General features: G+C 61.5%; 2 protein-coding genes and 1 long non-coding RNA gene across 5 annotated transcripts; 2 read left to right on the top strand and 1 right to left on the bottom strand.

Annotated features, from left to right (window-relative positions):
- Positions 1 to 94: 94 nt before the first annotated feature.
- On the top strand, positions 95 to 19,018 carry SNRNP70 (small nuclear ribonucleoprotein U1 subunit 70). 2 transcript variants are annotated; one of them, XM_017339804.3, is made up of 10 exons: positions 95 to 361; positions 874 to 1,030; positions 3,466 to 3,528; positions 3,643 to 3,697; positions 9,389 to 9,453; positions 9,598 to 9,660; positions 12,685 to 12,766; positions 15,775 to 15,876; positions 18,002 to 18,089; positions 18,199 to 19,018. In XM_017339804.3, exons 2-10 carry the CDS (start codon positions 884 to 886, stop codon positions 18,896 to 18,898), a joined length of 1,365 nt encoding a protein of 454 aa, XP_017195293.3. In that variant the 5' UTR covers positions 95 to 361; positions 874 to 883; the 3' UTR covers positions 18,899 to 19,018. The 2 variants fall into 2 exon arrangements, with proteins under 2 accessions (XP_017195293.3, XP_051684779.2); XM_051828819.2 differs by having other exon boundaries at positions 18,172 to 19,018.
- On the bottom strand, positions 18,744 to 26,522 carry LOC127485603 (uncharacterized). The gene is made up of 2 exons (XR_011384189.1): positions 26,341 to 26,522; positions 18,744 to 21,485 (listed from the first exon to the last, which is right to left on the bottom strand). It is a non-coding gene; the product is annotated as an uncharacterized lncRNA (long non-coding RNA).
- Positions 23,248 to 25,931, top strand: LIN7B (lin-7 homolog B, crumbs cell polarity complex component). Of its 2 annotated transcripts, XM_051828824.2 has the most exons (6): positions 23,248 to 23,396; positions 23,638 to 23,756; positions 23,879 to 23,950; positions 24,473 to 24,682; positions 25,419 to 25,582; positions 25,826 to 25,931. In XM_051828824.2, exons 1-6 carry the CDS (start codon positions 23,360 to 23,362, stop codon positions 25,845 to 25,847), a joined length of 624 nt encoding a protein of 207 aa, XP_051684784.1. In that variant the 5' UTR covers positions 23,248 to 23,359; the 3' UTR covers positions 25,848 to 25,931. The 2 variants fall into 2 exon arrangements, with proteins under 2 accessions (XP_051684784.1, XP_051684783.1); XM_051828823.2 differs by lacking the exons at positions 25,419 to 25,582; positions 25,826 to 25,931 and having other exon boundaries at positions 24,473 to 25,224.
- Positions 26,523 to 26,678: the final 156 nt, after the last annotated feature.

Raw genomic sequence — 26,678 nt, 5'->3', positions numbered from 1 at the left:
GTACGGCCGCAGCCAGCCGCGGCACGCAGTTGAAGGCGCCGGGAGGCGGGGCAAGGGCCTCGCGCGTGCGCCGTGCCCGCGGCGGCCCCGGTGTCTGTAGGTCGGTTGCGCGCGGCTGGCGCTGCGCGTGCGCAGGGCGACGGCGGAGGGATTTGAGGCCGGGCTCCACCTCCTGCTCCCGTTGCGAGCCGAAGCCGCGCGGGCTCGCGAGCAGAGGCCTGCTGCGCGCGCGGGGGGCGGGCGACCGAGTCCGACGGCGCCGGAGTCGAAGCCGGAGCAGGAGTGCTTGTTGCTGAAGGGCCGCCGCAGCCGCCGCGAGCCCCCGGACCGACGCCAGGCCGAGGAGGGCACCGCGCGGCGGGTGAGTGGGACCCAGTGGTCTTGAGGGGGTGCGGGGCCGCTACCCACAAGCCCCTGCGGTGGGCCGGGGTCCCCTCCCTGACGGCCGCGTCCCCCCTGCAGCACCGTTCCGCGGCCCTCGCCTAGAATTTCCCGGACACTCGGCGCTCTCCCCAAAACACGCCCCCGCCCGCCGCCGTCCCCTTCCCACAGGCCCTTGCGCGTTTGTTGCCCTTTCCCCGCCCCCTCCCTCGCTTCTCGGGGCGCCCTGGACCATTACCCACAATGCCTCTCGCCGCCGGGAGCCCAGACCTGCTACCCACAAGCCCCTGCGTGGTGGGGGCGGGGAGCGGGGTGCGCGCCGACTTCCGGCTACCCAGCGCCTGCGACCCCCGCCCCGGGCGCCTCCCTCGGCCGCAGCCCCGACTGCCCGCTCGCCCGCGCTTCGGCCTTTGTTCCCCCGGCGGCGGCGGCGGCGGCGGCGCGCTCCCCGGGCGAGGCAGCCGCCACAAGGCCTTGACCCTCTCTCCCCAGACCTGGCAAGATGACCCAGTTCCTGCCGCCCAACCTCCTGGCCCTCTTCGCTCCCCGGGACCCCATCCCCTACCTGCCGCCCCTGGAAAAGCTGCCGCACGAGAAGCACCACAACCAGCCCTACTGCGGCATCGCGCCCTACATCCGGGAGTTCGAGGTGAGCCAGGCCGGCTTCGCGGCTGTGGACACTTCCAGGCCTCGGGGGGCCTGGCAGGGCAGCCCCTGGAAGGCGCTGGGGAGGACGCGGCGGGAGGGGTCGGCCGCGGACGCCGGGTGCTTCTCTGCTGTGTGGTCTTGGGCGGTACAGAATCCCCACGATGCATTCGCTGTCTTTGACAGCAGGACGGAGAATAAATAGCATTTACGGCAGAGCGCTTGGTACCAAGCAGTCGATACGTGTCAGCATTTGTGACTGTATTTGCCATGTTTTTAAAACATTTATTTTTCTTTATTTGAAAGATGGAGTTAGAGAGAGAGGGGTCTTCCATCCACTTGTTCACTCCCCAGATGGCCGCAACAGCCATAACTGAGCTGATCCGAAGCCGGGAGCTTCCCTGACTCCCACACGGGTGCAGGGGCCCAAGGACCTGGGTCGTCTTATACTGCGTTCCCAGGCCGTGGCAGAGAGCTGGATCAGAAGTGGAGCAGCGGAGAGTCGAATTGGCAGCCCCTATGGGATGCTGGCGCTGCAGGCTGGGGTGTTAACCCACCGTGCCACAGCACCGGCCCCTGTATTTGCCGTTCTTGTTAACGGAGTGTCGTTCCTGAAGAATTGGCACTGTGTGGGTGGCGTAATTAAGACCGTAGCCTGGGGCTCTCAGATCTGCACTGTGGGTCACCGTTGGTGCAGCTTAGGCTCCGGGATCTCAGTGTTTTCATTTGTAAGGTCGGGTGATGACCCCGCCTCAGGGCGGTCCGTGTCACAGGCCGCTCCAGTGCTGTAGGGAGAGGCTGCGATGGAGGCTCCAGAGCCGAGGTGACACAAGGTGGCTCTTACTGGATTGGCCACTCCCAGTGAACTCGTGCTTGGGAAGTGTTATTAGCCAATTAAATTAATTTAATGGGCACAGGCCAGCAACTCTGTCTGGTGATCGCTGCCTACGGAGTGGCTGCGAGGGCTCAGAGAGCTGCCTGGCCCTCAGGACGTGCCCAGGTGTCAGCTCCTGCTGCTGCTCTCCTGAGCAAGCGCCCCCGCCCCCACTCTGCTTTGTCACGTCCTCAGACACGTCGTCGTCGGTGCAAGACAGGGACCTGTGAGACTATCTTAAAGGAATTAGTATTTATTTAATTGAAAGGCAGAGTTACAGAGGAGGAGGGGAGAGACAGAAAGGTCTTGCGTCCACTGGTTCACTCCCCACATGGCCGCAGTGGCTGGAGCTGTGCTGGTCTGAAGCCAGAAGTCAGGAGTTTCTTCTGGGTCTCCTGTGAAGGTGCAGAGGTCCACGCACTTGGACCATCGTCTGCTGCTTTCCCAGGCCTTAGCTGGACCAGAAGTGAAGCAGCCGGGACTCAAACCAGTGCCTGTGTGGGATGCAGCGCTGTAGAGAGGTTTCATCTTCCACGCTGCTGCAACAGCCCAAGATTGAAAATTTCAATAAATGTAGTGAGATTATTTTGAATGAGAAGGAGAGAGGGAGAGACAGGTCTTCTGTCCACTGGCTCACTCCACAGATGGCTGCAGAAGCTATGGCTGGGCCAGGCCAAAACTAGAAACCAGGAACTCTGTCCAGGTCTCCCACGTGGATGACAGAGACCAAGCACTCAGACCATCGTCTGCTGCTTTCCCAGGCGCATTAGGGAGGTGGATTGTAAGTGGAGCAGCTGGATTCCAGCCGGCACTCTGATAGAGGATGCTGGCGCCACAGGTGGCAGCTTCACTGTGCCATGTGTCAGCTCTTGGGGTTTTCAAAAGAAACACCTGGGGCTGGCGCCGTGGTTCACTTGGTTAATCCTCTGCCTGCAGCACCGGCATCCCATATGTGCACCGGGTTCTAGTCCCGGCTGCCCCTCTTCCAGTCCAGCTCTCTGCTGTGGCCAGGGAGTGCAGTGGAGGATGGCCCAAGTGGTTGGCCCCTGCACCCCATGGGAGACCAGGAGAAGCACCTGGCTCCTGGATTTGGATCGGCGTAGCTCCAGCCGGAGCAGCCATTTGGGGGGTGAACCAACAGAAGGAAGACGTTTCTCTGTCTCTCTAACTCTGTCAGTCAAATAATAAAAAAAAAAAAAAGGCAACAGGCTGGTGGTCAAGTGTAAGAGGCTTGGGTTGAATGCCTGGGCTCCCTGACCTTGGCTGTTCCCGTCTTTAAGAAAAAAATCAAAAGAAGCACCTGTAAAGGTTGGGGTTTATCTCTGGAGTGAGTGTGCGTAACACTGCTCTGTCAAATTGCTGTGGAAGTTTCCAGATACTTTTCATCTCTCTCAGACCGCAGAGTTTGTGGACAGCGTCGGTCTGTGGATGTGCATTGATCTTGTCACTTTTGCCTCCAGTGTGGCCTGGGAACTGCCCACGTGTGTTTGTGACAGTGGGGCAGCGCTGTGCTATTCGCTGGTTGTCCCCGTCCCTCCACCCTGTCCCTCCGTTCTTGTTCCCAGGACCCTCGAGATGCCCCCCCTCCAACGCGTGCAGAGACCCGGGAGGAACGCATGGAGAGAAAGGTACTTCCCTCCCCGGAGTGTCCTTGAGGGGGTGGGGGCCGCTTCCTTCAGACGGCTGCTGGCGTCGGGGCACTTGAGTCTGCACTCACAGCTCTGCCTCGCCTTTCTCAACAGAGAAGAGAAAAGATTGAGCGGCGACAGCAGGAAGTGGAGACGGAGCTAAAAATGTGTAAGTGCTCTTCTGTCTGCTCTGTCCTCCCCAGGCCAAGCCTCGTATCCTGCTCGCCCGAAGGCCTGATTTTGGTGAAGGCAGGGTTCTTGATTTGCTTATTTAGCAGGCTGTAGGGTTTAGTTGTGGGGAGGGGCGTGCACTTGGGGGACCCCACAGGCTGAGGTGGCAGCTGCACAGCAGTGAGCAGTCCTGGCTCTGCTTGCGCTCCCTGCCCTTTGGGGTGGTGCTGGCCCTTCCAAGTGCAGGAGAAACTGCCGGAGACGTCCATCGTAGCTGCTCACTGAGCTGGCGAGGGGGCGGGAGGCAGCCTGCAGCCTCCTTCACTGAGGACCTGCGGAGGCGTCGGTGGCAGCCTCACTCCCTGCGGGGACAGACCTGTCCGCTCCCGCAGACACCTGCAGCTGTCTCCCTGAGCTCACGAGCAGGCCGGCCTGGCTGCGGGGCTCCAGGGCGTCCCAGACCCAGTGCGCCTGCAGTGGGCACTCCCCTGCCTGTGGCTGTTTCCTTCCCTGTCCAGCTGTGCAAATAACGCCTCGCTTCACCACCCAGCTTATCTTAGGTTTTTTATAAAGATTGACTTATTTGAAAGGCAGAGTTAGAGCTTTTCTTCTTTTTTTTTTTTTTACGGTTTACTTTATTTTATTTACTTGAGAAGCAGAGTTGCACACAGGGAGAGGAGATAGAGGTCTTCCATCCACTGGTTCACTCCCCAAATGGCCACAATGGGGACAGATCCAAACCCAGGAGCTGGGAGCCTCATCCGGGGCTCCCGTGTGGGTGCAGGGGCCCAAGGACTTGGGCCATCTCCCGCTGCTTTTCCAGGCCATCAGCAGGGACTTGACCTGGCGCCCATGTGGGACGCCACACTGAAGGCAGAGGCTTCACCTGCTGTGCCGCAGTGCCGGCCCCTCCACCATCGCCCGTGACCCGAGGCCGTGGAGGGTGTTCCTTGAGTACTGCACGTCTGATGAGCATAGACTGCAGCCCCCCTTCGCTGCCCAGTGTTCCAGATGCCTTGCATCAGATCAGACTGCGAGACGGTGTACAGGACGAACTGACCCAGTCTCCGTCAATTTCTCCTGCAACACCCCCACCCCGAGTTAATAGGTTACAAAGAGGGTGGGTGTGTGTGGGGGGGAGTTGTAAAAGACACACTCATCAAATGTGTGGTACTTGTTTGGACCTCAAATTAAGAGACCTAATTATAAAAATGCCCTTTTTTGGTCAAGCCATTCCAAAGGAGGAAGTTTGGGTATGGAACTTAATGAGGTTATAGAATTACAGTGTTAACTTTTTCTTATGAAAATATTTATTCAGGAACTGCTGTTTTGCATAGTGGGTTAAGTTGCTGCTTACCATGCCAGCATCGCCTATCAGCACTGGTGTGAGTCTTGGTTGCTCTGCATCTGTTCCAGCTCACTACGGATGCACCTGAGAAGGCAGGAGGGAGGTTGGAGTACTTGGGTCCTGCCACGCCTGTGGGAGACCCAGATGGAATTCCTGGTTCCTGGCTTCATTCTGGCCCTGTTCTGAGCAATGTGGCCCTTTGGGGAGAGAACCAGCAGACAGATCGGTTCCAGTCTTTCCCTCCCTCTCTGTGACTCTATCTCTCAAATAAATAAAATAAGACTTTAAAAAGAGTGATGGGTTTCACTGGTTCACTCCCCAGATGGCCACAGCAGCCTGAGCTGGGCCGGGCCAAAGCCAGGAGCCAGGAACTGAATCTGGGTCTCCCACGTGAGTGGCGGGGGCCCGAGCACTTGCGCCATCTTCGGCTTTGCCAGGTGCATCACAGGGAGCTGGATCGGAAGTGGAGCAGCCGGGACTCGGACATTTTCACAAGCAGCAGCTTAACCTGCTGTGCCACACGCTGGCCTCCCAGTGTTAACCTTCAGACGTACTGACCGTGCTGTGGTTATGGCTTTCGTTTTGTGGATATTTTTTTAATAAGGATTTATTTATTTGAAAGGCAGAGTTACGGAGTGAGGAGTTACAGAGTGGGGAGAGGGGGAGAAAGGTTTTCCATCTGCTGATTCACTACCCAAATTTACTACCCACTACCACAACGGCCAGGGCTGGGCCAGGCTGAAGCCAGGAGCTTCTTCCAGGTCTCCCACGGGGGGTCAGGGGCTCAAGTGTTTGGATCGTCTTCTGCAGACACATTTGCATGGAGTTGGGTAAGAAGTGGAGCAGCTGGGATTTGAACCAGTGCCTGTATGGGCTGTGGGCACCACATGTGGCAGCTTTGCCTGCTATAAGCCACAAAGCTGCCACCCACCCTTTTTTTTTTTTTTAATTTATGTATTTGAGAGGTGGATTATAGACAGAGGTAGAGGCAGAGAGGTCTTCCATCCACTGGTTCACTCCCCAAATGGCTGCAATGGCCCGAGCTGGGCTGACCTGAAGTCAGGAGCTGGGAGCTGCTTCTGGGTCTCCCACGTGGGTGCAGGGTCTTCAGCTTTCCCAGGCTGTTAGCAGAGAGCTAGATGGGAGGAGGAGCAGCTGGAGCTAACCAGTGCCCTACGGGATGCCAGTGCTGCAGGAGGGGCTTAACCTGCTGCACCACAGGGCTGGCCCCGCACGCCTTTTATAAAGCCTCTGTTTGAGACCAGAGTAGTGTGATGTCGGGGCCGATTTAAATAATCCAGTGCATGGTGATGGTTGCAGCTGGTTCATGGGAGGTCACGAATTTCCACGTCTCAGTTACAGGAAAGAATGGGTCCAGTGCAGTTGATCTGCCTCTGAGATCCTCCACCCCTGGCTGCAGAGGCTCACTGCGCAGGGTCACAGGTCACCCCGGCCGCTCGGGCCCTGGGCTTGCCGCTCGCTGAGCTCGTGATACGCTTTGTGTTACTGACTTTCTTCAGGACTTGCTACTCCTGGTTTTCTTTGTATTTCTGGAGGCTTGTCAGAGTCTGCTCAGAGAGCAAGCGTTCTGTGATGCTGCCTCAGCCGTCTGAAAGCCACAGAGCTTTCCCAACTCCCCAGTCCACTCCTGTGGCCCCTGCCTTGGGCCAGTGCCCAGATAAGCCCTTTAGCCAAGGATTGCTAATGGTAGGGTGAGAAGCAGAGGGGGAGCAGAGTGCGCCTGTGTGCACACACAGGCTGGGCTTCTGGCCAACCTCTCTGCTACCTTCTCAGTTATGATTTTTTTTTGCATTTTTAATTATTTATTACAGAGGGAGGGAGGGAGAGAGAGAGCAAGGTCTTCCATTCAGTGGATCATTGCTCAGTTGGCTACAGTGGCCAGGGCTGGGCCAGGCCGAAGCCAGGAGTTAGGAGCTGCATCTGGGTCTCCCATGTGGATGGCAGGTGTTTGATCAGTCTTGAGCTGCATGGAAGTGGGGCAGCTGGAACTCCAACTAGCACGTACAGGGGGTGCAGGCGTCCCAGGCCTGGCTCTCCTGCTGTGCCGTTACGCAGGCCTGTGTGTCTGTTTGCTATGTGAAAAGCACAGTGACGGGGGTCTTCTGTTTCGTTCGCAGCTTCTAGGGCTAGACCAGGCCAAAGGCAGGAGCCTGGAGCCCCACCCAGGTTCCCACATGGGTGGCAGGAGCTTGAGTACTCTGTCTCTCTTTGTAATATTTTAAACAAATCTTTTAAAAATTAGTAATCACTTTTTAAGTGGATGATGAGTGAGCTGGTAGAGATGGAGGGATTTGAGCATGGAGAATCACAAGTGTTGCAGGGACACAAAGGATTATCTTGGAGTTTCCGTAAGTCCTGCAGGTCGTCCTTGACACTTGGCCCGGTTTACGTTCTTGGAGGATTTCCTTCATGACTTCAGTCTATGACTTCAGTCTGCGCTGGGCCTCCTGCAGGGAGCTCTGCCCTGGCGCGTTGCCCCCACTGTGCAGTCTGAGGCTCCCGTGGGAGGCAGGAGCCATTGTGTTGACGTCACCGACTTTGGGCATCAAATCTCCTGCAGAGTTTTTTTTCCTTGTAATTATTTTCACTCCTTTTTATTTTATTTTATTTTTAAAGATTTATTTTATTTATTTGAAAGACAGTTATAGGCCGGCGCCACAGCTCAACAGGCTAATCCTCCGCCTAGCGGCGCTGGCACACCGAGTTCTAGTCCCGGTCGGGGCGCCGGATTCTGTCCCGGTTGCCCCTCTTCCAGGCCAGCTCTCTGCTGTGGCCAGGGAGTGCAGTGGAGGATGGCCCAAGTGCTTGGGCCCTGCACCCCATGGGAGACCAGGAGAAACACCTGGCTCCTGGCTTCGCATCAGCATGGTGCGCCAGCCGCGGTGGCCATTGGAGGGTGAACCAACGGCAAAGGAAGACCTTTCTCTGTGTCTCTCTCTCTATCTACTCTGCCTGTCAAAAAAAATAAAAAAAAAAAAAAAAAAAGGTAAGAAAGACAGTTATATAGTGAGATCTTTAATCTGCTGGTTTACTCCCTAAGTGGCCAGAGCTGGGCTGGTCCAAAACCAGGAGCTTCTAGGTATTTCACGTGGGTGCAGGGACCTAAGCACTTGGGCCATTTTCCACTGCTTTTCCAGGTGTGTTAGCAAGGAGCTGGTTGGGAAATGGAGCAGCCAGGACTCGAACTGGCGCCCACATGGAATGCCGGTGTTGTAGGCGGTGGCCTTGTCCACTGTGCTGCTAGGAAACAACACCGACCCCATTTTCACTATGTTTTAAAGGCAAAGAGATCTTTTGTTTGCTGGTTCTTGCCCCAAATGCCTGTAATATCTGGGGCTAAGCCAGGCCAAAGCTGGGAGCCCAGAACTCAGTCTGGAAACTGTGTGGGTAGCACCGGGTTCAGCCACTTGAGCTGTCACTGCTGCCTCTCAGGGTGTGTGTTAGCAGGAAGCTGGGTCAGAAACGGAGTAGCCAGGAGTGGAGCCAGGCACTCTTGATAAGGGATGCAGGTTTCCCAGTGGCAACGCAGTCACTGTGTAACACCCATTCACCTCCGAACTGAGGTTCAGTACGTGCCTGGCTGCTTGCTTTCTCTTTTTTCTTTTTCTTTCTTTCTTCTTTTTTTTTTTTTACATTTATTTATATGAAAGAGTTCCAGAGAGGCAGAGAGAGAGGGATCTTCCATCTGCTGGTTCACTCCCCAGATGGCTGCAACAGCTGGAGCTGCGCCTATCCGAAGCCAGGCGCTTCTTCCAGGTCTCCCACACGGGTGCAGGGGCCCAAGGATTTGGGCCATCTTCTTCTGCTTTCCCAGGCCATAACAGCTGGATAGAAGTGGAGCAGCTGGGACGCAAACTGGCGCCCATGTGGGATGCCGGCCCCTCTGGCTGCTCCTTTAAGGGTGGCTCCCCGGTGGCCAGGTGGGACAGTGTCAGGGCTAGGGTCGGTGTCGGGTGTGGTGACAGCTCTTCTCACTGGCTCCTCCTAGTGGCCACAGCGCATTGAGGGAAGCAGGGCTTGGACTGCCCTCCTGGGGCTCCCTGGGGCTGCAGCTGTAGTGTGTCCAGTGGGCAGTGCAGGCCCACGTGACAGCTCAGCTGGGTTATGGCTGCCTCTGCCGAGAAGCCCCCTGGGATCCCCTGGTCCCTTAGGGCTTGCTGGTCTGCAGCGGCTGTTAGACCTAGTGTGAAGGAAGCCGGACCTGTGGTGTGGCTATCTCCGTCTACGAGTGCTGTGCTGCAGAGACGCAGCGCAGCAGCGCCCCTCGCTGGTGCCAGGTCGCTGCCGGTGTCCTGCTTACAGAGTGTTCTTCCTGCACAGGGGACCCTCACAATGATCCCAACGCTCAGGGGGACGCCTTCAAGACCCTCTTTGTGGCGAGAGTGGTGAGTCCCCAGCTCCTGGCCCGGGAACCCCAGGCTGCTGACAGGCTGGGTCTGGGGAAAAGGACGGCAGGGTAGTGCTGGGGGTGCTCCCGGGCTCTGGACAGCTCCCTCCGCCCACTCACCTTCCTGTTTGTCTCCTTGTAGAACTACGACACGACAGAATCCAAGCTCCGGAGAGAGTTTGAGGTGTATGGGCCCATCAAGAGAGTAAGTGCCGGCCGGGGTGCCTACAGGAGGGGACAGTGGCCTGGGAGGGAGCAGGCTGGGTTCCAGTCCTGAAAGTGCCTCAGATCGTCCTGGCACCTGACTGCGCTTCCGGGGGCCATGGAATTGGGGAGCAGGAGTAAAAGTCAGGCCTGCTCGCTGAGCGGAGGCAGCAGAGCACACCGACATCTGTCAGTGAGGCCGTCGGTGCACAGGCAGGCCCGTGCGTCCACACGTTGTCTGGCTGCTATTGCGGAAGACCAAGTTGTGTGACCTCAACCGGAGCTGTACTTCCTGGGTCATTACAGGAAATGCGCGCAGCTCCTGCTGTAGAGCAAGGCTTCAGACTTAGTTGCATTTCTTCATTTAATTTAAAAACCACTTGAGTGCTCTTTGTTGCCATGATGAAGTACCTGACACTTAACAGAGGGGGGGACGGGGGGGTAGGACTTCACATCCAGGCTGTGGGTGGAGTTTGATCCCAGAGCACAGCGCATGGCTGGCCCAGCTCAGCTCCTGTAGCCAAACTTCTCAGGACGGCCTCCGGGGACCTGAGGGCCCCCACCTCCCTGATCTCTCAGGACAGCCTCCAGGGACCTGAGGGCCCCCACTTCCCTGATCTCTCAGGACGGCCTCCAGGGACCTGAGGGCCCCCACCTCCCTGATCTCTCAGAACGGCCTCCAGGGACCTGAGGGCCCCCACCTCCCTGATCTCTCAGGACGGCCTCCAGGGACCTGAGGGCCCCCACCTCCCTGATCTCTCAGGACGGCCTCCAGGGACCTGAGGGCCCCCACTTCCCTGACGCTGTAATTGGATCCAGCCTGCCTCTTGCCAGGCCGGTTAGCTTAGGGCTTTGGGGGATTAAACGGCTTCATGAGCTCAGGATCCCAGTCCTGTTCAAACCCAAGTATGCTCTCTGCCTTACCTTCCTCGTCTCTGAAGGGTGGCCCTCACTGGGCAGTAGTGAGCGCAGACCGCTGAGCCCAGTGCTGGACAGCACACGGGCCTGTGCAGAGCTCTCCTGTCCAGGCCCTGACAGGACTCCGGCCCCCACTCGTGGAGCCTTCGCCCTGACCTTGTTCATGTGATTGGGTCAATATGGAATGCTCTGTGGGCTCCCAGGGTTCAAGTCCTGGTAAGAACCAGGTGAGTTTGTGGCTGTGTCTGCCCACATGATTGCTGGGTACGGAGTGGCAGTGATGTGAATGAGCTTCAGGTGCTGCTGCCTCCCCGAAGCTCCCTGGTTCACTATAAGCCAGTGTTGCAACAGCCCTGCCCAGACCTTCATTCTGCGTCTAATCTACACCCGCCCACATTATCCCATAGGGATCTTTTTTTTTTTTTTTTAAAGAATTATTTATTTGATAGAGTTACACAGAGGAGAGGCAGAGAGAGAGGGGTCTAACACCCGCTGGCTGCAATGGCCAGAGCTGCGCTGATCAGGAGCCAGGAGCTTCTTCCAGGTCTCTCACATGGGTGCAGGGTCCAAGCACCTGGCCCATCTTCCACTGCTTTCCTAGGCCACAGCAGAGAGCTGGATGGAAAGTGGAACAGCCGGGACTCAAACCAGTGCCCATATGGGCTGCTGGCACGGCTGTAGGCCGTAGGGCTGTAGGCGGCGGCTTTACCCACTGTGCTACAGTGCTGGTCCCAAGATTTTATTTTATTTAAGAGGTATAGTTGCAGACAAAGAGGGAGAGACAGAGATTCTCCATCTGTTGGTTCACTCCCCAAACCGCCACAATGGCCGGAGCTGGACTGACCAGAAGCCAGGAGTCCGGAGCTTTTACCGGATCTTCTATGTGGGTGCAGGGCCTCGGCACTTGGGCCATCGTCTACTGCTGTCCCAGGCCATTAACAGAGCTGGATAGGAAGAGGACACGAACCAGTGCCCACGTGGGGTGCTGGCAGTGCAGGGAGAGGCTTAGCCCCCTACACCATGGTGCCAGCCCCAGGGATCTTTCTGACACCCAGAGCTGATGTCATCTCTCAGAGCTCCCATGGTTTCCTTTATTTATTTATTTTTTTTCCAAGATTTATTTATTTTATTTGAAAGAAGGAGAGGCAGAGAGGGAGAGGTCTTCCATCCACTGGTTCATTCCCCAGATGGCCACAATGGCCAGCACTGGGCCGATCTGAAGCCAGGAGCTTCTTCCAGGTCTCCCACGTGGGTGCAGGGGCCCAAGGACTTGGGCCATCTTCCACTGCTTTCCCGGGCCATAGCAGAGAGCTGGACAGGAAGTGGAACGGTTGGGTCTTGAACCGGTGCCTGTACAGGATGCCAGCACTGCAGGTGGCAGCTTGACCTGCTATGCCACAGCGCCGGCCCCTCCCGTGGTTTATCATACCAGGACAGAGGTTCAGTCGCTACACAATTTGGCCTTCCAGGACCTTATTCTGTGGCCCTTCCACACCTGTGTCCCTGTGCCCTGCCATGTCCCATTGTTGTTCTCTCGGGGACTTACCCTCCAGGCCCCGCGCCCCCCCCCCCCAGCTTTACTGCTGGATGTTGTGTCTGCATTAGCACTTCCTCCTCTGGACCTGAGAGCTCCCCTGCCTGTTTGCATTCAGAGCTGCTGCCTCTGCCCACCATGTGGGCTGGCCCCAGGCAGCTTCTCGCAGGTCAACACCTCAGCCTAGCGCTCTGGGTGCTTACCCTCTTCCGTGGCTTCTGAGGATCCCCGTCATAAAAATGTGTTGCAGCCGCACTATGCTGTGTCCCCTGCCAACTGCTGCCTTGTTCTCCCGAGCCCTTGGGCCTCTGGGGTTACTGCTGTCCACTTGGGCGGGCTGACAGCCTGCTCATCCCTGTTGATCCTCGTTCATTCTTGAGGTCTCAACCTACTCGTTGCTGCTCCTTTCTATGTCTTGCTCCTGCCCTAAGAGCAGAAGTCTCCAGGGAGCTTGGAGAGACAGGGCCCGAGGTCTCTGTCGCTGCCATCGCCCAGCTGGGGGCCTGGCAGCAGGCTGTGGGGGGGGGTCGGGTTCCGTGAGGCAGAGCTGACCTCTGCCCCTCCTCCCCCCAGATACACATGGTCTACAGCAAGCGGTCAGGGAAGCCGCGCGGCTACGCCTTCATCGAGTACGAGCACGAGCGGGACATGCACTGTGAGTACCCCCGCCGCAGCCCTCCCGCTGGCCCGCGCTCGCTCTGTCTGTCCCCGCCACACCTGACATTAGCAGTGTCTCTTCTCCTCCTCCCTCTGTTTCTGATATCTCTTTTTTTTTTTATATATGTGTTTTTTAAAAAACAAAAACCAAATCCCCCACAACGTGTGTGTGTGTGAACCTGGGGAGGTAAGTGTCACACGTTGAACCTCAGGGGCAAGGAGGGAACCGGATGGGGGCTGGGGCCGGCTGGAGGTGGGGGGAGGGGCTGGATTTTGGGGGAGCCTCTCCCCATCATCCCCCCCAACCAGAGTTGGGGGTCGCCAGGTTGGAACGAGGACTGGCCTTTGAACCTGACCTCTTTCCCCCCCAGTAGAGCTGGGGCTGGGCCACCCCACCCTCTGCCTCCCCACCCCTGGCCCCCCACCCTGTTCCTTGGTGGGCAGTGGGGTGATAGGCGTGTCCAGCGCCTGCCCCCACAGTTCCAAAGCCCCCTTGGAGGCTGCGGCGGCGTCCACACGGGCCGGGATGGGTGGGTGGGGGCGGGCAGGGCTGCGGCGTGTGCAGGGGCCGCCGTATTAATTGACTGTTCTTATTGTCACTGCAGCCACCACGCAGCTGGCTTGCAGCTGATGCTTACGCTCCCCTTACAACACCTCAGTGTATGGTTGGTATAAGGGTTTGTATCATGGGTAAGATCACTCAGCACCGCACACCAGCCCAGCTTAGCCAGGCAGCTCAGGAACAGCGAGGCGCCCCTCCTCCCCCAGCCGCCCCGCCGCCACAGCCCTTTCCTTGTTGGGTGCCCTCCGTCCCTCCTGTCCCATCCACGTGCGCTCATGTTCTTGCTGAGCCAGGAGGGAGGGGTGAACTCCGATGGGAGGCAGCCGCCTCTGCACTTGGCTTCCCCCGGCCCCCGGCGCCTTGCTTCCCGGCAGTGGCAGGTGGTGGGAACACTGAAGACGGGTGCACGGGCGGGGCTCCACGTGGAGCCCTCCAGCCCTCCGCTCCCTGTCCCCCTGGCTTCTGTGGGGCTGGCACTGTGGTGGCCCTGGAAGGTCTTTGGGTGCCGTCGTCCTTCCCGTGGTCAGGCCTCCTGAGGGCTGGCTGTGGCACACAGCCACGCTCCAGAGGTGGTAGAGCAGTCTGGAGCTCCCGGAAGTGCATGGAACCAGGGCTTGGGGGTGGGCGGGGTCAGGAGGTAGCTGCAAACAACTGAAAGTGTCACAGGCTTTGGCTTAGGAACCTTCCACCGTCTGGAGACGCAAGAGAGGGAAAGAGAGAGAAGCCTAGACGACACAATCATGTTTTCTCTGCTGTTCTTCTGGGTTGGGCCTTTCTGGGGTTTGGGACACTGAACCCAAGCAGGGTTCCTTTGCTTGACTGATCCCACTCCTTTAGTTCCCCCTCTCTGGGCTCAGGGGCCGGGTGGCCCCTCCTCAGAGCACAGCAGCCTCCTCCCAGACCCTGGAGTCTGTGCCCCACGTGCCGGCCTGGGGCTGCGGCGCAGTGGGAGGGAGTGTGGAGGTGGAGTCCTGCCCTGTACGGGACGGGTGGCCTGCGCCTGGTCGAGTGTGGACTGTGTCGGGCACTGGTGAAGGCAGACAGGTGTTCTGAGACCTCAGCCTGCTTTGTAAACTGAATCGAGATAAGCCCAGGGCTCACCAGCTTCGCACACGTGGTGCTGCTCGGCCCCTCTTCAAGGCCTGCAGGTTTCCTGGGGTCTGCCGCTTCCTCGGCCCGTCTCCAGGTGTAGGAGATGCGGTTCCTCCCGGTCAGGGCTCCCTAGAACCCCCGTTCCCCTCCCTGTAGCTTTAGCTGGCCCCATGGTTGTGGGTGTGGGGTCTGTGCGCGTGCTCAGGTAAGCTTGGGGGCTCCAGGTAAGCGGTCCCGTGTCCCCCCCCCGGGAAGCCCGCCTCCTCGCCAGGCCCCCAGGAGTTGCCGAGCCCCCCCCATCCCGCTCGGTTTGGACACCCGCAAGGCCGGCATCGGTAAATGGCACCTTTTTCTCTTCCTCTGGTTGTTATTTGGGGGGGAGCGGGCTGGGGCGGGGCAGGGTATTATTGTGCTTGGTCCAGGACAGCTTCCTAGGCCAGGGTTGGGTGGGGGCGTTAGGAACTTCTTGGCCTCATCCTGACAGCCCATGTACCACAGGCCAGGGCGCTGGGCCTGCACTGCCCACGAGCAGCAGCTCCTCTTCTCTGCTCCTCCCCCTTCCCTGACAGGCTCAGGCTGGGGTGGAGCCCAGCGCCTGCAGAGCTGGGTGTGGAGGGAGAGGTGGGTGGGGCTGGGGGTGACAGGGTCAGTCGTCTCAGGTAAGGCAGGGATTTTGGTAGCACCGCACGCCTCCCCATGCCTCCCTCCACTGGCCCTGCTCGGGGGCCCCTCCAGGCCCCCTGGGAGCACCCAGCCCACGTTTCTGCTCCTGCCATTTTCTAAGGATTTCTCCCACCCCTTTCTGGTTCATTTTCTGTTCTGATGTCTGTTCTACCCATACTCACCCTTCTCTCCCCAACAACAACAACAACAACAAAATGGTGTGACCTGGGGTGTGGAGTGGCCCAGGCGGGCCTCCTGCCCCAGCATGTTGTCTGAGGGTGCATGCCTGGGGCTGTGGAGGAGCCCCTCCCCCACAGCAGAGTCCAGCATTAAGTTAACCTCCAGTTTCTTTGCAGCAACTTTGGCCGCCCTGGCAGGAGGGGGCTGCTCCATCCAGTGGGGTAGTAAGGGCCTGGGAGCGATGGGCGTTGGAGGTTGGGGTGGATGCCTTGCCTCCCCCCCAGTAGTCGTTGGGGGGTGCTGAAGTAGGAAGCTGGCAGCATGATGGAGCAGGCCCCTCACGGGGTTGGGAGAGGGGTGGTCTGGCTGTGAGCTGCCCAGCTGTCTGGTGGGCGTGTGTGTGCGAGTGATGTGGGGACCTGTGGGGCGGGGCTGCTCAGCTCCGGTCCTGAACTGACTAGAGGACCCTCTGGGGACTCCCCCCCCTCCCCTCCCCACGTCTGTTGCAGCCGCTTACAAGCACGCAGACGGCAAGAAGATTGATGGCAGGAGGGTCCTTGTGGACGTGGAGAGGGGCCGAACCGTGAAGGGCTGGCGGCCCCGGCGGCTAGGTATGTACCCCCGCCGCTGCTGGCCTGGCTTCTCCCCCCTCCGCCGGTCTCGCCCTTCCTCCATCGCCGCCCGCCGCCTTCTCAGTGTGTGTGCGGTTAGCGCTGGCGTGGAGAGGGAGCCCAGCAGCAGGCGCTGGCTTGTGTGTTAGCTGGTGGATCTCCCCACTTCTGCCTCATTCTCCTCACCCTGGACAGAGGGGGTGATGTCAGAGTTCACTGCCCAGTGTGGCGGGGGCACACGGTAGGACTTGAACGCCACTCACTCGGTTGCTGCTCTTACTCGCTGGTGGCTGATGCTGCTGTGTGCTGGGCGCGACACGGGCAGCCGGCCCTGTGAGCCCGCTGGATTCAGCCCCTCACATCACGTGGCCCGTCTCGCTGCGGGTCATTTGCCCTCTCGGTCGATTTGCCAGTGGTCTTCAGGAGGACCCGGGGACTGTCACAGGTGGGGCAGCCTGCCTCAGGCCTGCAGCTCGCTTCTGCCTTGTCGGCCGAGGGCGGCTGCCGCGGCCCGCCGGCACTCCTGCCTCACTCGGTCCGGGGGAGTCTCTGCGCCGGGGGTGGACTCACCTGCGTGACTCGGTGTCGGGCTGGGAGGGGGCCGAGGTCCTGTCACACGCATGCCTGGCCCGCGGGATGCTCTCAGCAGGCGCCTGTCAGGCCTGCCCGGCCCTCCAGCTCGCTCCGCACTTGGCTGGCTGGGGAGACCACACACTCCCGAGTCGGCTTCCCGGGGACGCGTCCACTGTGCGCCAGAGCCTGCGGCAGGGTAGGCTCTTCAGGCTCTTCACTTCCTGCACAGGGAGCCCCGACCTCGCAGAGTCTTCTAACATGGAGAATCCTCCCGTTCAGTAGGCATTCAGGCTCTTGGGTGGTGCTGGCTAGGACACCTTGACTGCTCAGCCACACACACGCGTCTCCCAGACAGACGCCTGCTCCCTGCCGTGTGGAGGGGTCAGAGATGACAGCTGAACGTTCATCGCAGATGTTTATTAGGAAAAAATATGCGTAGAGTCTTCAGGAGTTTACTGTAACTGGCCTTTAACTGCATCTTTGTGTGGACTTCACATTTCATGTTTGCTTATTTGGTTTTGTGTATTTGAGAGCCCCCATTGCGGGCTCATTCTCTGAAAGCCCGCGGTGGCTTGGGCTGGGCTGAAGATGGCACTTAGTCCACGTCTCGGTGTGAGAGGCAGGGACCCGACTGAGCGGCACCAGCTGGGTCAGGAGTTGGGGATCAGGCCCAGGTGCGCTGATGCAGGACGTGGGTGTATTTGTAGCTGGCCACTCACTCCCCTCTTCTCTAAGCTGCTGGCTCAGCCCATCCAGTTGACCTGAAAATTGGAGCCAGTGGTGTAGCTGCCTTGTGCTGGTCAGTTGCCTGCTCCCCGGGATCGCAGCAGCCTCTTTCCCTTGTCACTGTCACGCGGGAGGCTGCTTTCCCCCAGGCCTGTGGCGGGAGGAGCGGTTGAGAAAGGTTCTGCAGCAGGTGGGGCCGTGCCCCAGCCCACCTCTTCCTACTGAGTCGGTGGGCGTGGCCGAGACGGCGGCTGCCCTTACAAGGTGTTGTGTCTCTTGCTGGGGACAGGCGGCGTCCCCACTGCACGGTCGGGGGGAGAGGGGGGAGTCAGCTCCCACAGAGAGCAAGTGTGGGCCTGAATGCGGAGGGGAGCCCTGTAGTCCAGCAGGGCTTGGGTAGCTGCAGGGGAAGGCGGGCGTGCACAAGGACTGTGGCCGAGAGGAGGGGCTGGTGAGGAGCTCGGGCGTGGCTTGGGAGCTGGGTCTTAGCCAGCAGCCAGCGCTGGTGCCTTCTAAGCAGTTGGCATTTTCAGCTGGGAATCTTCCTGGCTTCCAGTTGGTGTGAGGGTGAAGGTGACTTGCAGGGAGGGAGGGAGGGAGGTCCTGGGGGTGCTGTGGGGCACAGTGGGTAAGAACAAGAAGCGAGCTTCGGGGTCAGCCCTGGGTTCTAGCTGTGGTGTTTCCCACCCGGTGCTTTGTGGAGGTCCTTGAGGATCTTGCAGAGCATGGCTGTCCAGTGAGGACATGAGATGACTGGCACCCCAGTGGAGGCGCTTAGTTTTGTGCCCTGTGCACGCTGACCCCTGTTCACCCGCCCTGCTCCCAGGAGGCGGCCTGGGGGGTACCAGAAGAGGCGGGGCTGACGTGAACATCCGACATTCCGGCCGTGACGACACATCCCGCTACGATGAGAGGTAAGATTGGGCGCCCTGTGTCCTGGGATGGGGGGTGGTCACCTGGGGAGCCCTGCCACACACCTCTGCTCCCCTCATCCAGGCCCGGCCCCTCCCCGCTTCCCCACAGGGACCGGGACCGGGACCGCGAGCGGGAGCGCAGAGAGCGGAGCCGGGAGCGAGACAAGGAGCGGGAACGGCGACGCTCCCGCTCTCGGGACCGGCGGCGGCGCTCACGGAGCCGAGACAAGGACGAACGGCGGCGCTCCAGGGAGCGGAGCAAGGACAAGGACCGGGACCGGAAGCGGCGAAGCAGCCGGAGTCGGGAGCGGGCAAGACGCGAGCGGGAACGCAAGGAGGAGCTGCGTGGCGGCGGCGGTGGCGGAGGTGGTGGTGGCGGTGGTGGAGGTGGAGGTGGTGGTGGAGGTGGTGGCGGCGGCGGCGGCGACATGGCAGAGCCCTCTGAGGCTGGGGATGCGCCTGCTGACGATGGGCCTCCTGGGGAGCTCGGGCCTGACGGCCCTGATGGCCCAGAGGAGAAGGGCCGGGATCGCGACAGGGAGCGGCGGCGGAGCCACCGGAGCGAGCGGGAGCGGCGCCGGGACCGCGACCGGGACCGGGACCGCGAGCACAAGCGGGGGGAGCGGGGTGGAGAGCGGGGCAGGGATGAAGCCCGGGGTGGGGGCGGGGGTGGCGGCGGCGGCGGCGGACAGGACAACGGGCTGGAAGGGCTGGGCAGCGACGGCCGAGACGTGTACGTGGAGTCTGAGGGAGGCGACGGGTACCTCGCTCCAGAGAACGGGTATCTGATGGAGGCCGCGCCAGAGTGAGGGCGGCTCCCTCCCTCCTCCTGTCCCTCTTCCCAAACTTGGCTACCTAAGTTTGCTCTCCAAGAGGGGGGCTCTATTTGTTGTCCCTTGGATTTAAAAATAAAATTAATTTCCTGTTGACAGTGGGCATCTGTGTTTCCTGGCTGCTCTCACTGGGCCAGCAGCCCCGTCTCCTGTAATGGCTCAGCCCTGCCTTGGTTGGTGTCTTCCAGAGATGCCTAGGACTTGAGTTGGTGTATTCAGGCCGAGGCTGTCCCCAGAGTGCGAGCTGTCCAGGGTGGGGTACGGCAGCCCCCGCAGGGCCCTGCCCCTGGTGGCTTCCTGGTTTTGCCTGTGCTGCTCGCAGGGCGTGTCGAGGAAGAGGCGAGGTGACCCGCATCAGAACAGAAGGGTGGGTCCGTGAGAACAGCAGGGTGCAGACCCAGCGAGGGCTGCGGGGCAGAGCCGAGATGGCATTCATGCCTCCTGCCCCGTCAGGAATGGCGCGCGGAAGCCGCAGAGACCCTGCAGGTCCTGGACAGCAGAGGAGGAGTGGGCCTGGCACACGCGGGTGGGAGAAGGCAGAGCCTCAGGGAGTGTGAGAAGATCCAGAACCAGAGTCGGAGACGAGGCAGAACCTGTGCGGAGCACGGCCGGCGCGGGCACAGCGGGGCCACTGCTGCCTGTTCAAACACGAGCTGGCGCCGGGTTTGTCTTGGCAGTTGTGACCTTGGCCCGATGGCCTGACGCAGCCTGCCTGTTGAGAGGGACGCTCTGCAGCAGCCTCCGGTCAGAGGTGCTCAGGCACCTGCCAGAGTAGTAGGCAACAGCAGACCGCGAGGTGAACGGAGAGGCAGGTGCTGGACGTGTGTCGGGTTAACCTGCGCCTGTAGGTGTCCTGGGTGTTGCCACTAGGCGTCTGGTTTTAACTGAAAGCCCATTTGGCGCTGGTGCACAAACCTGCCATGTAAAATGCCTCCTTAGGCACACTGTGTTTTCCTGGAGGATTTGTAGCAGTGTAGCACAGAGGAACAGACCAGGAAACGTCAGTCTTCCTAGACAGGGTCAGAGGGGCAGCTGGGACTGGACGGGACACGCCCCAGAGGAGAGCGCAGGGCACCGGATCTGTGCAGCCCTGTCTCGGGCCTCTGCCAGCTCCTACAGGAACTCAGAACAGTTACCTGAGAGGCCAGAGTGGGGCAGGTGAGAGCCCGTGGTCATCTACCTGAGAGGCCAGAGGGGGCAGGTGAGAGCCGGTGGTTGTCCGGGAGACGAGGCCCTGGTGGACGGGACAGCACTGCGCAGAGGAGACGGGCGGGCGTGCCAGGAGCTCCTCTCCACCAGCTACCCAGCACTTGGCGTCTATCAGGATGTACCAGGCGTGCAAGGCGGAGGCTGGAAACAGACCTGGGGGCGAAGCTGAGACAAGGAAACATCTGGAATCTAGGACCTCGGGTGGAAGTCAGAGCTGGGAGAGCAAGTGGAGAATCCTGTTGGTGGGTCTAATGGTTGATCAGACACTCGCGTGAAAGCCGACCAAACACCAGGAGTGCCGGGAAAGATTTGGACGAACTGAGACACCGTACTGCGTTATTAGCAAGTTTACTGAGGACTTGTTAACCAGAATGGACTTGAAATAGTGGGCATCCTGCCTGGCAGTTCAGGCACCCGTGTCCCGTGTCAGAGTACCTGAGTTCGAGTCCCACCTCCCCTCCTAATGCAGAGTCCGGGAGGCAGCCGTGATGAGGGGGGACCTGGGTTTCCTGCCGTCTGTGGGAGACCTAGGTTGTGTTCCAGGCTCCCAGATCTGGCCTGGCCCAGCTGTCGGCACTGGCAGACTGAGCCTGTGTGTGGGAACAGCCTCTGTCTCAGTGATTTTTTTTTTTAAACGTGGTGGCAAAAGGAAGTGATGTGGTTCCATAGCTCAGCGGCAGGAAGTCCCAGGATGGCAGTTGGTCCAGATCCTGGTGAGGTTCTCAGAAAGTTCAGGGACAAAAGACTCCGCAGAACAGCAGCCATGGTGGGGATTTTGAAGAAATCGAGACTGGGAGAAAAGGAAAGGTGCGTGGAAATCGCAGGCCGAGGCGGGCTCAGCTCCCCTCGGGCTCCGTGTTGAGCTGGCGCTGGGTGTCCCACCAGCCTGGAAGCTGCTGCCGCGGGAGTGGAAGAGTAAGGGCAGGGAGGCGGCACCATCACAGCCGGCCAGTCAGGCAGCTCCAACCGACGTCGAAGTGGGAGACGTAGGGAAGGTACCAGGACTTGTGTTTCCTTTTCCTTTTTTAAAAGATTTATTTATTTTGGCCGGCGCCGCGGCTCACTAGGCTAATCCTCCGCCTTGCGGCGCCGGCACACTGGGTTCTAGTCCCGGTCGGGGCGCCGGATTCTGTCCCGGTTGCCCCTCTTCCAGGCCAGCTCTCTGCTGTGGCCAGGGAGGGCAGTGGAGGATGGCCCAAGTGCTTGGGCCCTGCACCCCATGGGAGACCAGGAGAAGCACCTGGCTCCTGCCTTCGGATCAGTGCAGTGCGCTGGCCGCAGCGGCCATTGGAGGGTGAGCCAACGGCAAAAAAAGGAAGACCTTTCTCTCTGTCTCTCTCACTGTCCACTCTGCCTGTCAAAAAAAAAAAAAAATTATTTATTTTGTCTGAAGGTCGGAGTTACACAGAGAGGAGGAGAGGCAGAGAGAGAGAGGTCTTCCATCCGCTGGTCCACTCCCCAATTGGCCACAGTGGCCGGAGCTGCGCCGATCTGAAGCCAGGAGCCGCTTCTGGGTCTCCGACGTGGGTGCAGGGGCCCGAGGACATGGCCCATCTCCTGCTTTCCCAGGCCATAGCAGAGCTGGATAGGAAGTGGAGCAGCTGGGTCTCGAACTGGCGCCCGCCCATGTGGGGTGCCAGCACTGTGAGTGGCAGCCTAACCCGCTACGCCATAGCGCTGGCCCCAGGACTGGTGTTTTCATGATGAGCCCCTTGTGCCAGGAAGAGGATGAGAAGGGGGTTCGACCTCAGCCTGTGATGCCGGCATCCCACGTGGGCACCGGTTCGAGTCCCAGGTCTTCCACGTCCCATCCGGCTCTTGCTGATGTGCAAGGGAAAGCTAGTGCCTGTGCCCGGCACCCACATAGGAGACCCACATGGAGTTCCAGGCTCCTGGCTTCAGCCATTGGGGGAGTGAAGTGAGCCAGCGATGGAAGATCCCTGTGTCTCCCTCCCTCTAATTCTGCCTTCCAGTTAAATCTTGACAATGGAAATGCTGTAGAGACGGGGTCTCCACACCTGCTCCAGCACCCCCACATTGAACCGGGCCTCTTCTGGACTCCACAGCCCAGTCCAGCTCAACCAGAGGACGGCGGGCCGCCGCTGGTCTGCATTCCCTCATCCTCTCAAAGGTTTTTTTTTTTTTTTTTTTTTTTTTTTTTTTTAAATTTGGAAAGCAAAGAGAGCTGGGCAGATCTTCCCCCGCGCCCCCAGCAGCCAGAACCAGACCAGGCCAGAGGCAGCAGCAGGTCTGCCGCCTGGTGGCAGAGACAACTACTTGCGGCACCAGGAAGCTGGCGTGGAAGGGAGCCGGGCCTTGAACCCAGGCCGATGCGGGACACACGTGTCCCGGGGGATCAGCCACTCACTCCTTAGGAAATCCTGATCTCATGGTTCCTTCCTCCTGGCAAAGGAGGAGTGAGAGTCACGCTCAGCAACCAGCCAGACGGGAGCTCGGTCCAGGTCTCCCACGGGGATGTCAGGGGCCCGAGTGCCGGAAGCGAAGCAGGAACCGGGCCTCAAACCCAGGCAGCCGTCTCACCCGCTGCACCACCCGGGGGCCAGTGGGGAATAGGCCGAGCTAGGCTCTCTCCGGTGCCCGGATTTCCAAAGCTGCAGGCCAGGCGCTGAGCTCCGGAGCTGGGATCTTGTGGGTACTACACCCCTCCTCCACACAGACCTCGGCCAGCAGCCCCAAAGCCCTGCCGCTCACCCGCAGCCACGCTGTCCCCTCGCCCCATCTGTCCCTCCATGCGCCTGGGTAGTCGCCTTGGGGACCCTGGGGACTTCCCCCCTGCTCCCGCCCAAGCCCCGCCTCCACGGTGGTTTTCACAGACCCAGCCCAAGTTCCCGACGCACGAGGCCGCACCGCACCTGCCTGCTGAGCCGCTGGGGCCCGCGGTGCTCGCAGCCCAGCGCGGCCTGCGCGCGCCCCTCTCCTGTCCTCCGCTCCTCCCGGGACTCGAGGCCACGGTCCTGTCGGGGACGACCTTGCTCCATCCCAAGTCCCAGCGCGGCCGTAGCCGGCTGCTTGTTGAACGACTGTGGGAGAACGATAGGGGCGGGCCGGGGCTGCCGCGGGACCGGCCCGCCCGGGCGCGGGGCCCCGCAGCCGCACGCGCGCCGCCGCGCCGCCGCGGGGGGCGCCGTCTCCGGGGCGTGGCCTCGTGCAGCCCCGCCCCCTGGCCGGCGACGGGGCAGGCGGGCGGCTGGCAGCTGTGGCGCCGCCATGGCTGCGCTGGTGGAGCCGCTGGGGCTGGAGCGGGGTAAGCGGGCGCCAGCGGCCCTGCCCACCCGGCCCGCGGCCCGCGTCGTCGGATCGCAGCCGCGGGCCGGGCCGGCGCGGCGGGCGGGCGGGCGGACCCTCGGGGTGGGCGGGGCGGGCTGTGGGTGTGGGAGGGCCCGGGGGCGCTCGGCGCGCAGCCCTGCGGCGGGGCCGGGGGTCGCGGCGGCTCAGCCCGGGGCCCCCGCGCCCTCGCGCGTCTGACTCCGCGCCCTGCCCCGCAGACGTGTCCCGGGCCGTGGAGCTCCTGGAGCGGCTCCAGCGCAGCGGGGAGCTGCCTCCGCAGAAGCTGCAGGCCCTCCAGCGAGTCCTGCAGAGCCGCTTCTGCTCCGCCATCCGGGAGGTGAGAGGCGCGCGGCGCAGGGGCGCCCGGGCTCCCGCAGCTCCGGGGGCGGGGCGGCCCCCTTGGGTGGGAGGGGCAGAGAGGGGCTGGGGGCTGCCTGATGCGGCTGCCTCCTCTCCCAGGTGTACGAGCAACTCTACGACACGCTGGACATCGCCGGGAGCGCCGAGATCCGGGCCCACGCCACGGCCAAGGTAGGCGCCCCCAGCCCCCGCCCGCGGCAGCCGCCCCACCGCCGGGTCTAGCTCGGTGCCAGTCATCGCTGCTCGCTTGCTGCTCCTTGGACTCCACGGACCGCCCTTATTACTTATTCATAGCGTCCTTTAAATAACTGCGCGTTGTAAACTTAAGCAAATGTCATTTGCAACTACAAGTGGAAGGCAGTGGCTGCCTGCGTGCCTGGTGGCGAACCCCCGGGTCCCCCCCGGCCCTGCAGTCTCCCCCAAGCTTGCACCAGGTGGCTGCTGCTGGGGCCGCTCAGCTCCCCGCCAGGCCTTGTTTTCCACCGCTAAAAACAAGATTGACAGGTGCTGGGTATCGAACGCCCGCGTCTGCAGGATGGAGACAGGTTTCTCTCTCTCTCTGGCATGGCAGCAACTCCAAGTAACTTCAGAGGTCAAGCCTTCAGCCCAGGGCCGGCAGTGTCCCGCGCGCACCCCGCCTGTGAGCCCACCCACTGCGGCGCAAGGGCCCTCACCCCCACTTCTCTCTTCCAGGCCACTGTGGCTGCCTTCACGGCCAGTGAGGGCCACGCACATCCTCGGGTGGTGGAGCTCCCCAAGACCGATGAGGGGCTGGGGTTCAACATCATGGGCGGCAAGGAGCAGAACTCGCCCATCTACATCTCCCGGGTCATCCCCGGAGGCGTGGCCGACCGCCACGGAGGCCTCAAGCGTGGGGACCAGCTGCTGTCGGTGAACGGTGTGGTGAGTCGGGGGCACAGCCTGTCCAGGCCAGCACAGTCCCTGCAGGCCGGGCGCCCTCAGAGAAGCGGGCTTCCGCTTCTTTGGCAAGCGAGGTGCACCCTGACCGGGTCTGAGTCCACGTGGAGCCCCGGGCCAGTGCATGAACAGGGGAGGTTGGCCAGAGAAGCAACATCTGATTGGGTGAAGAAGGTAGGGGGTGTTTGTGGCTGAGGGTGACGGCGGCGACCGGGGCCGTACCTCTGTCCCTGCGGGGGCAGCCAGGGAGTTCAGAGCACCATGGGTGCAGTAGGCGGCCAGGGCCAGCCTTGCAGAGGAGCTGGGACTTTGTGCCCAGGGTGCTGGGGAGTCGTGGCGGGGCGAAAGGCCCAGCTTAGGGGTACAGGAAGACACCCGCACCCCGGGGACTGTGGGAGGTGGATGGAGGAGAGACTGCAGGCTGGCTAAGTCAGGGGCCGTGCAAAGCAGGACGGAGCTAGGGTAGGAGGGAGGGAAGTGACCAGCCTGGGCCCGGACGTCCGGCTCGGCGGCTGAGCGGGACATGAGGCCGCCCCTGCCAGGGGCACTTGGAGGGCTCTGGGGGGGACACGGAGCCAAGAGTTCATGGCTCTCCCACGAGCAGGACTTGAGGCCCCAGCACCTGCGGGCTGGCACCAGGCTCGGCAAGCACTATCCCCGATGGGTGCTGGGCGGGGGTGGGGGCGGGCCCCAGGCCCAGCTGTCCCGCCCCGCCCCGCAGAGCGTGGAGGGCGAGCAGCACGAGAAGGCGGTGGAGCTGCTCAAGGCCGCCCAGGGCTCGGTGAAGCTGGTAGTCCGGTACACGCCCCGCGTGCTGGAGGAAATGGAGGCCCGCTTCGAGAAGATGCGGTCCGCCCGCCGGCGCCAGCAGCACCAGAGTTACTCGTGAGCCCCCGGCCCCGGCCGCCCCGGGCCTGGACTGCCACCCCCAGCGTCGGCCCCTTGCCCTGCGGGGATGCTGACCCAGCCGCGCAGGCCGGGAGGGCCCCCCCCCCCGGAGGGCCCCCAGCTCCCTGGGCCCTCGCTTCTGGAACCCCGGTCCTGCCTGACCCCGTGGTGCCCCGCCGGGCTGCCCCCCGCCCCCTGCGCTGAGCCTGGCTCCCCTTTCTCCGCCCTCCCCCCTTGCAGATCCTTGGAGTCCCGAGGTTGACAGCACAGATCTGGACCCTCACCCTCACCCCTGTACAGTATTTATTGTCGCTGGCTCCTTATTTAAAGATGTTGGACCCCCTCACTGAGTGTCTGCGTGTCTATCCTGCACCCTGGGGCGCCGGGGCGGGCGGGGGGGAGCTGCCAGGACGCCCCTTTCCAAGGCGACCGGGGCCAGAGCCGGAGAAGACAGACGCTCGGAGCGAAGGCCAAGCCCCTTCCTCCAAGGCTGGTCTGACGGCGGAGTCCCGAAGCGGCGGGAGCCAGTGGGCGGCCTCTGTGTGGGCGGGGCGGAGCGAACCATTTGCCTCGTCCGCCGGGGGAGCCCTGCAGGCCGCACGCTCGTCTGCGTGGGAGCCGGGGGTGGGGGCGCCGCGTGCAGTTCCCGAGGCGGGCGGCAGGGGTGCAGCATAAGGTGCGCTCGCCCGCTGGGCGCTCAACCACCCCCTCCCCACCTGCCCACTAAAGCAAGGCCTTTCGGGAGCCTCCCTCACCTGCAAACCCAGCCTTTCTCCTCATCCTGCGGCCCGCCCGGCCCCGGCGTCCCGAGCGCTGCGAGGGGCAGAGCGCGCCCCTGCCGGGATCCGGGGTCGCCGCTCGCGGTCCACGCCGCGCGCTACTCGCTCCAGGTGACATCATCCCCCTGCCGGGCTCCGCCTCCCGCCCCAGCCGCCGCACGCCGCGCGCCGATTGGCCGACGCGCCTTGAGCCCCGCCTCTCGCTCTCCGCCCGCGCGACCCCTCCCGGCCCGTGCGGAGGCGGGGTCTAGTCGCCGGCCGGCGCCGACGCCGCCTCCCATTGGCCACTCAGGGCCGTCTGTCAGTCTCCTGTT

This window comes from Oryctolagus cuniculus, chromosome 18 (assembly GCF_964237555.1).
Source record: "Oryctolagus cuniculus chromosome 18, mOryCun1.1, whole genome shotgun sequence".
Taxonomy (NCBI): Eukaryota; Metazoa; Chordata; class Mammalia; order Lagomorpha; family Leporidae; genus Oryctolagus; species Oryctolagus cuniculus.
Note: the sequence above shows the minus strand (reverse complement) of the source record. Positions and strands in the feature narration are given on the sequence as shown.

What these genes read in the sequence shown, in the direction of transcription:
- SNRNP70 (XM_051828819.2), top strand. Translation starts at nt 884, where the DNA reads ATGACCCAGTTCCTGCCGCCCAACCTCCTGGCCCTCTTCGCTCCCCGG. An exon ending in GGAGACGGAGCTAAAAATGT is followed by an intron (nt 3,698 to 9,388) that starts GTAAGTGCTCTT and finishes CTTCCTGCACAG; the next exon opens with GGGACCCTCACAATGATCCC. An exon ending in GCACGAGCGGGACATGCACT is followed by an intron (nt 12,767 to 15,774) that starts GTGAGTACCCCC and finishes CGTCTGTTGCAG; the next exon opens with CCGCTTACAAGCACGCAGAC.
- LIN7B (XM_051828823.2), top strand. Translation starts at nt 23,360, where the DNA reads ATGGCTGCGCTGGTGGAGCCGCTGGGGCTGGAGCGGG. An exon ending in GCCGCTGGGGCTGGAGCGGG is followed by an intron (nt 23,397 to 23,637) that starts GTAAGCGGGCGC and finishes CCTGCCCCGCAG; the next exon opens with ACGTGTCCCGGGCCGTGGAG. An exon ending in GGGCCCACGCCACGGCCAAG is followed by an intron (nt 23,951 to 24,472) that starts GTAGGCGCCCCC and finishes TCTCTCTTCCAG; the next exon opens with GCCACTGTGGCTGCCTTCAC.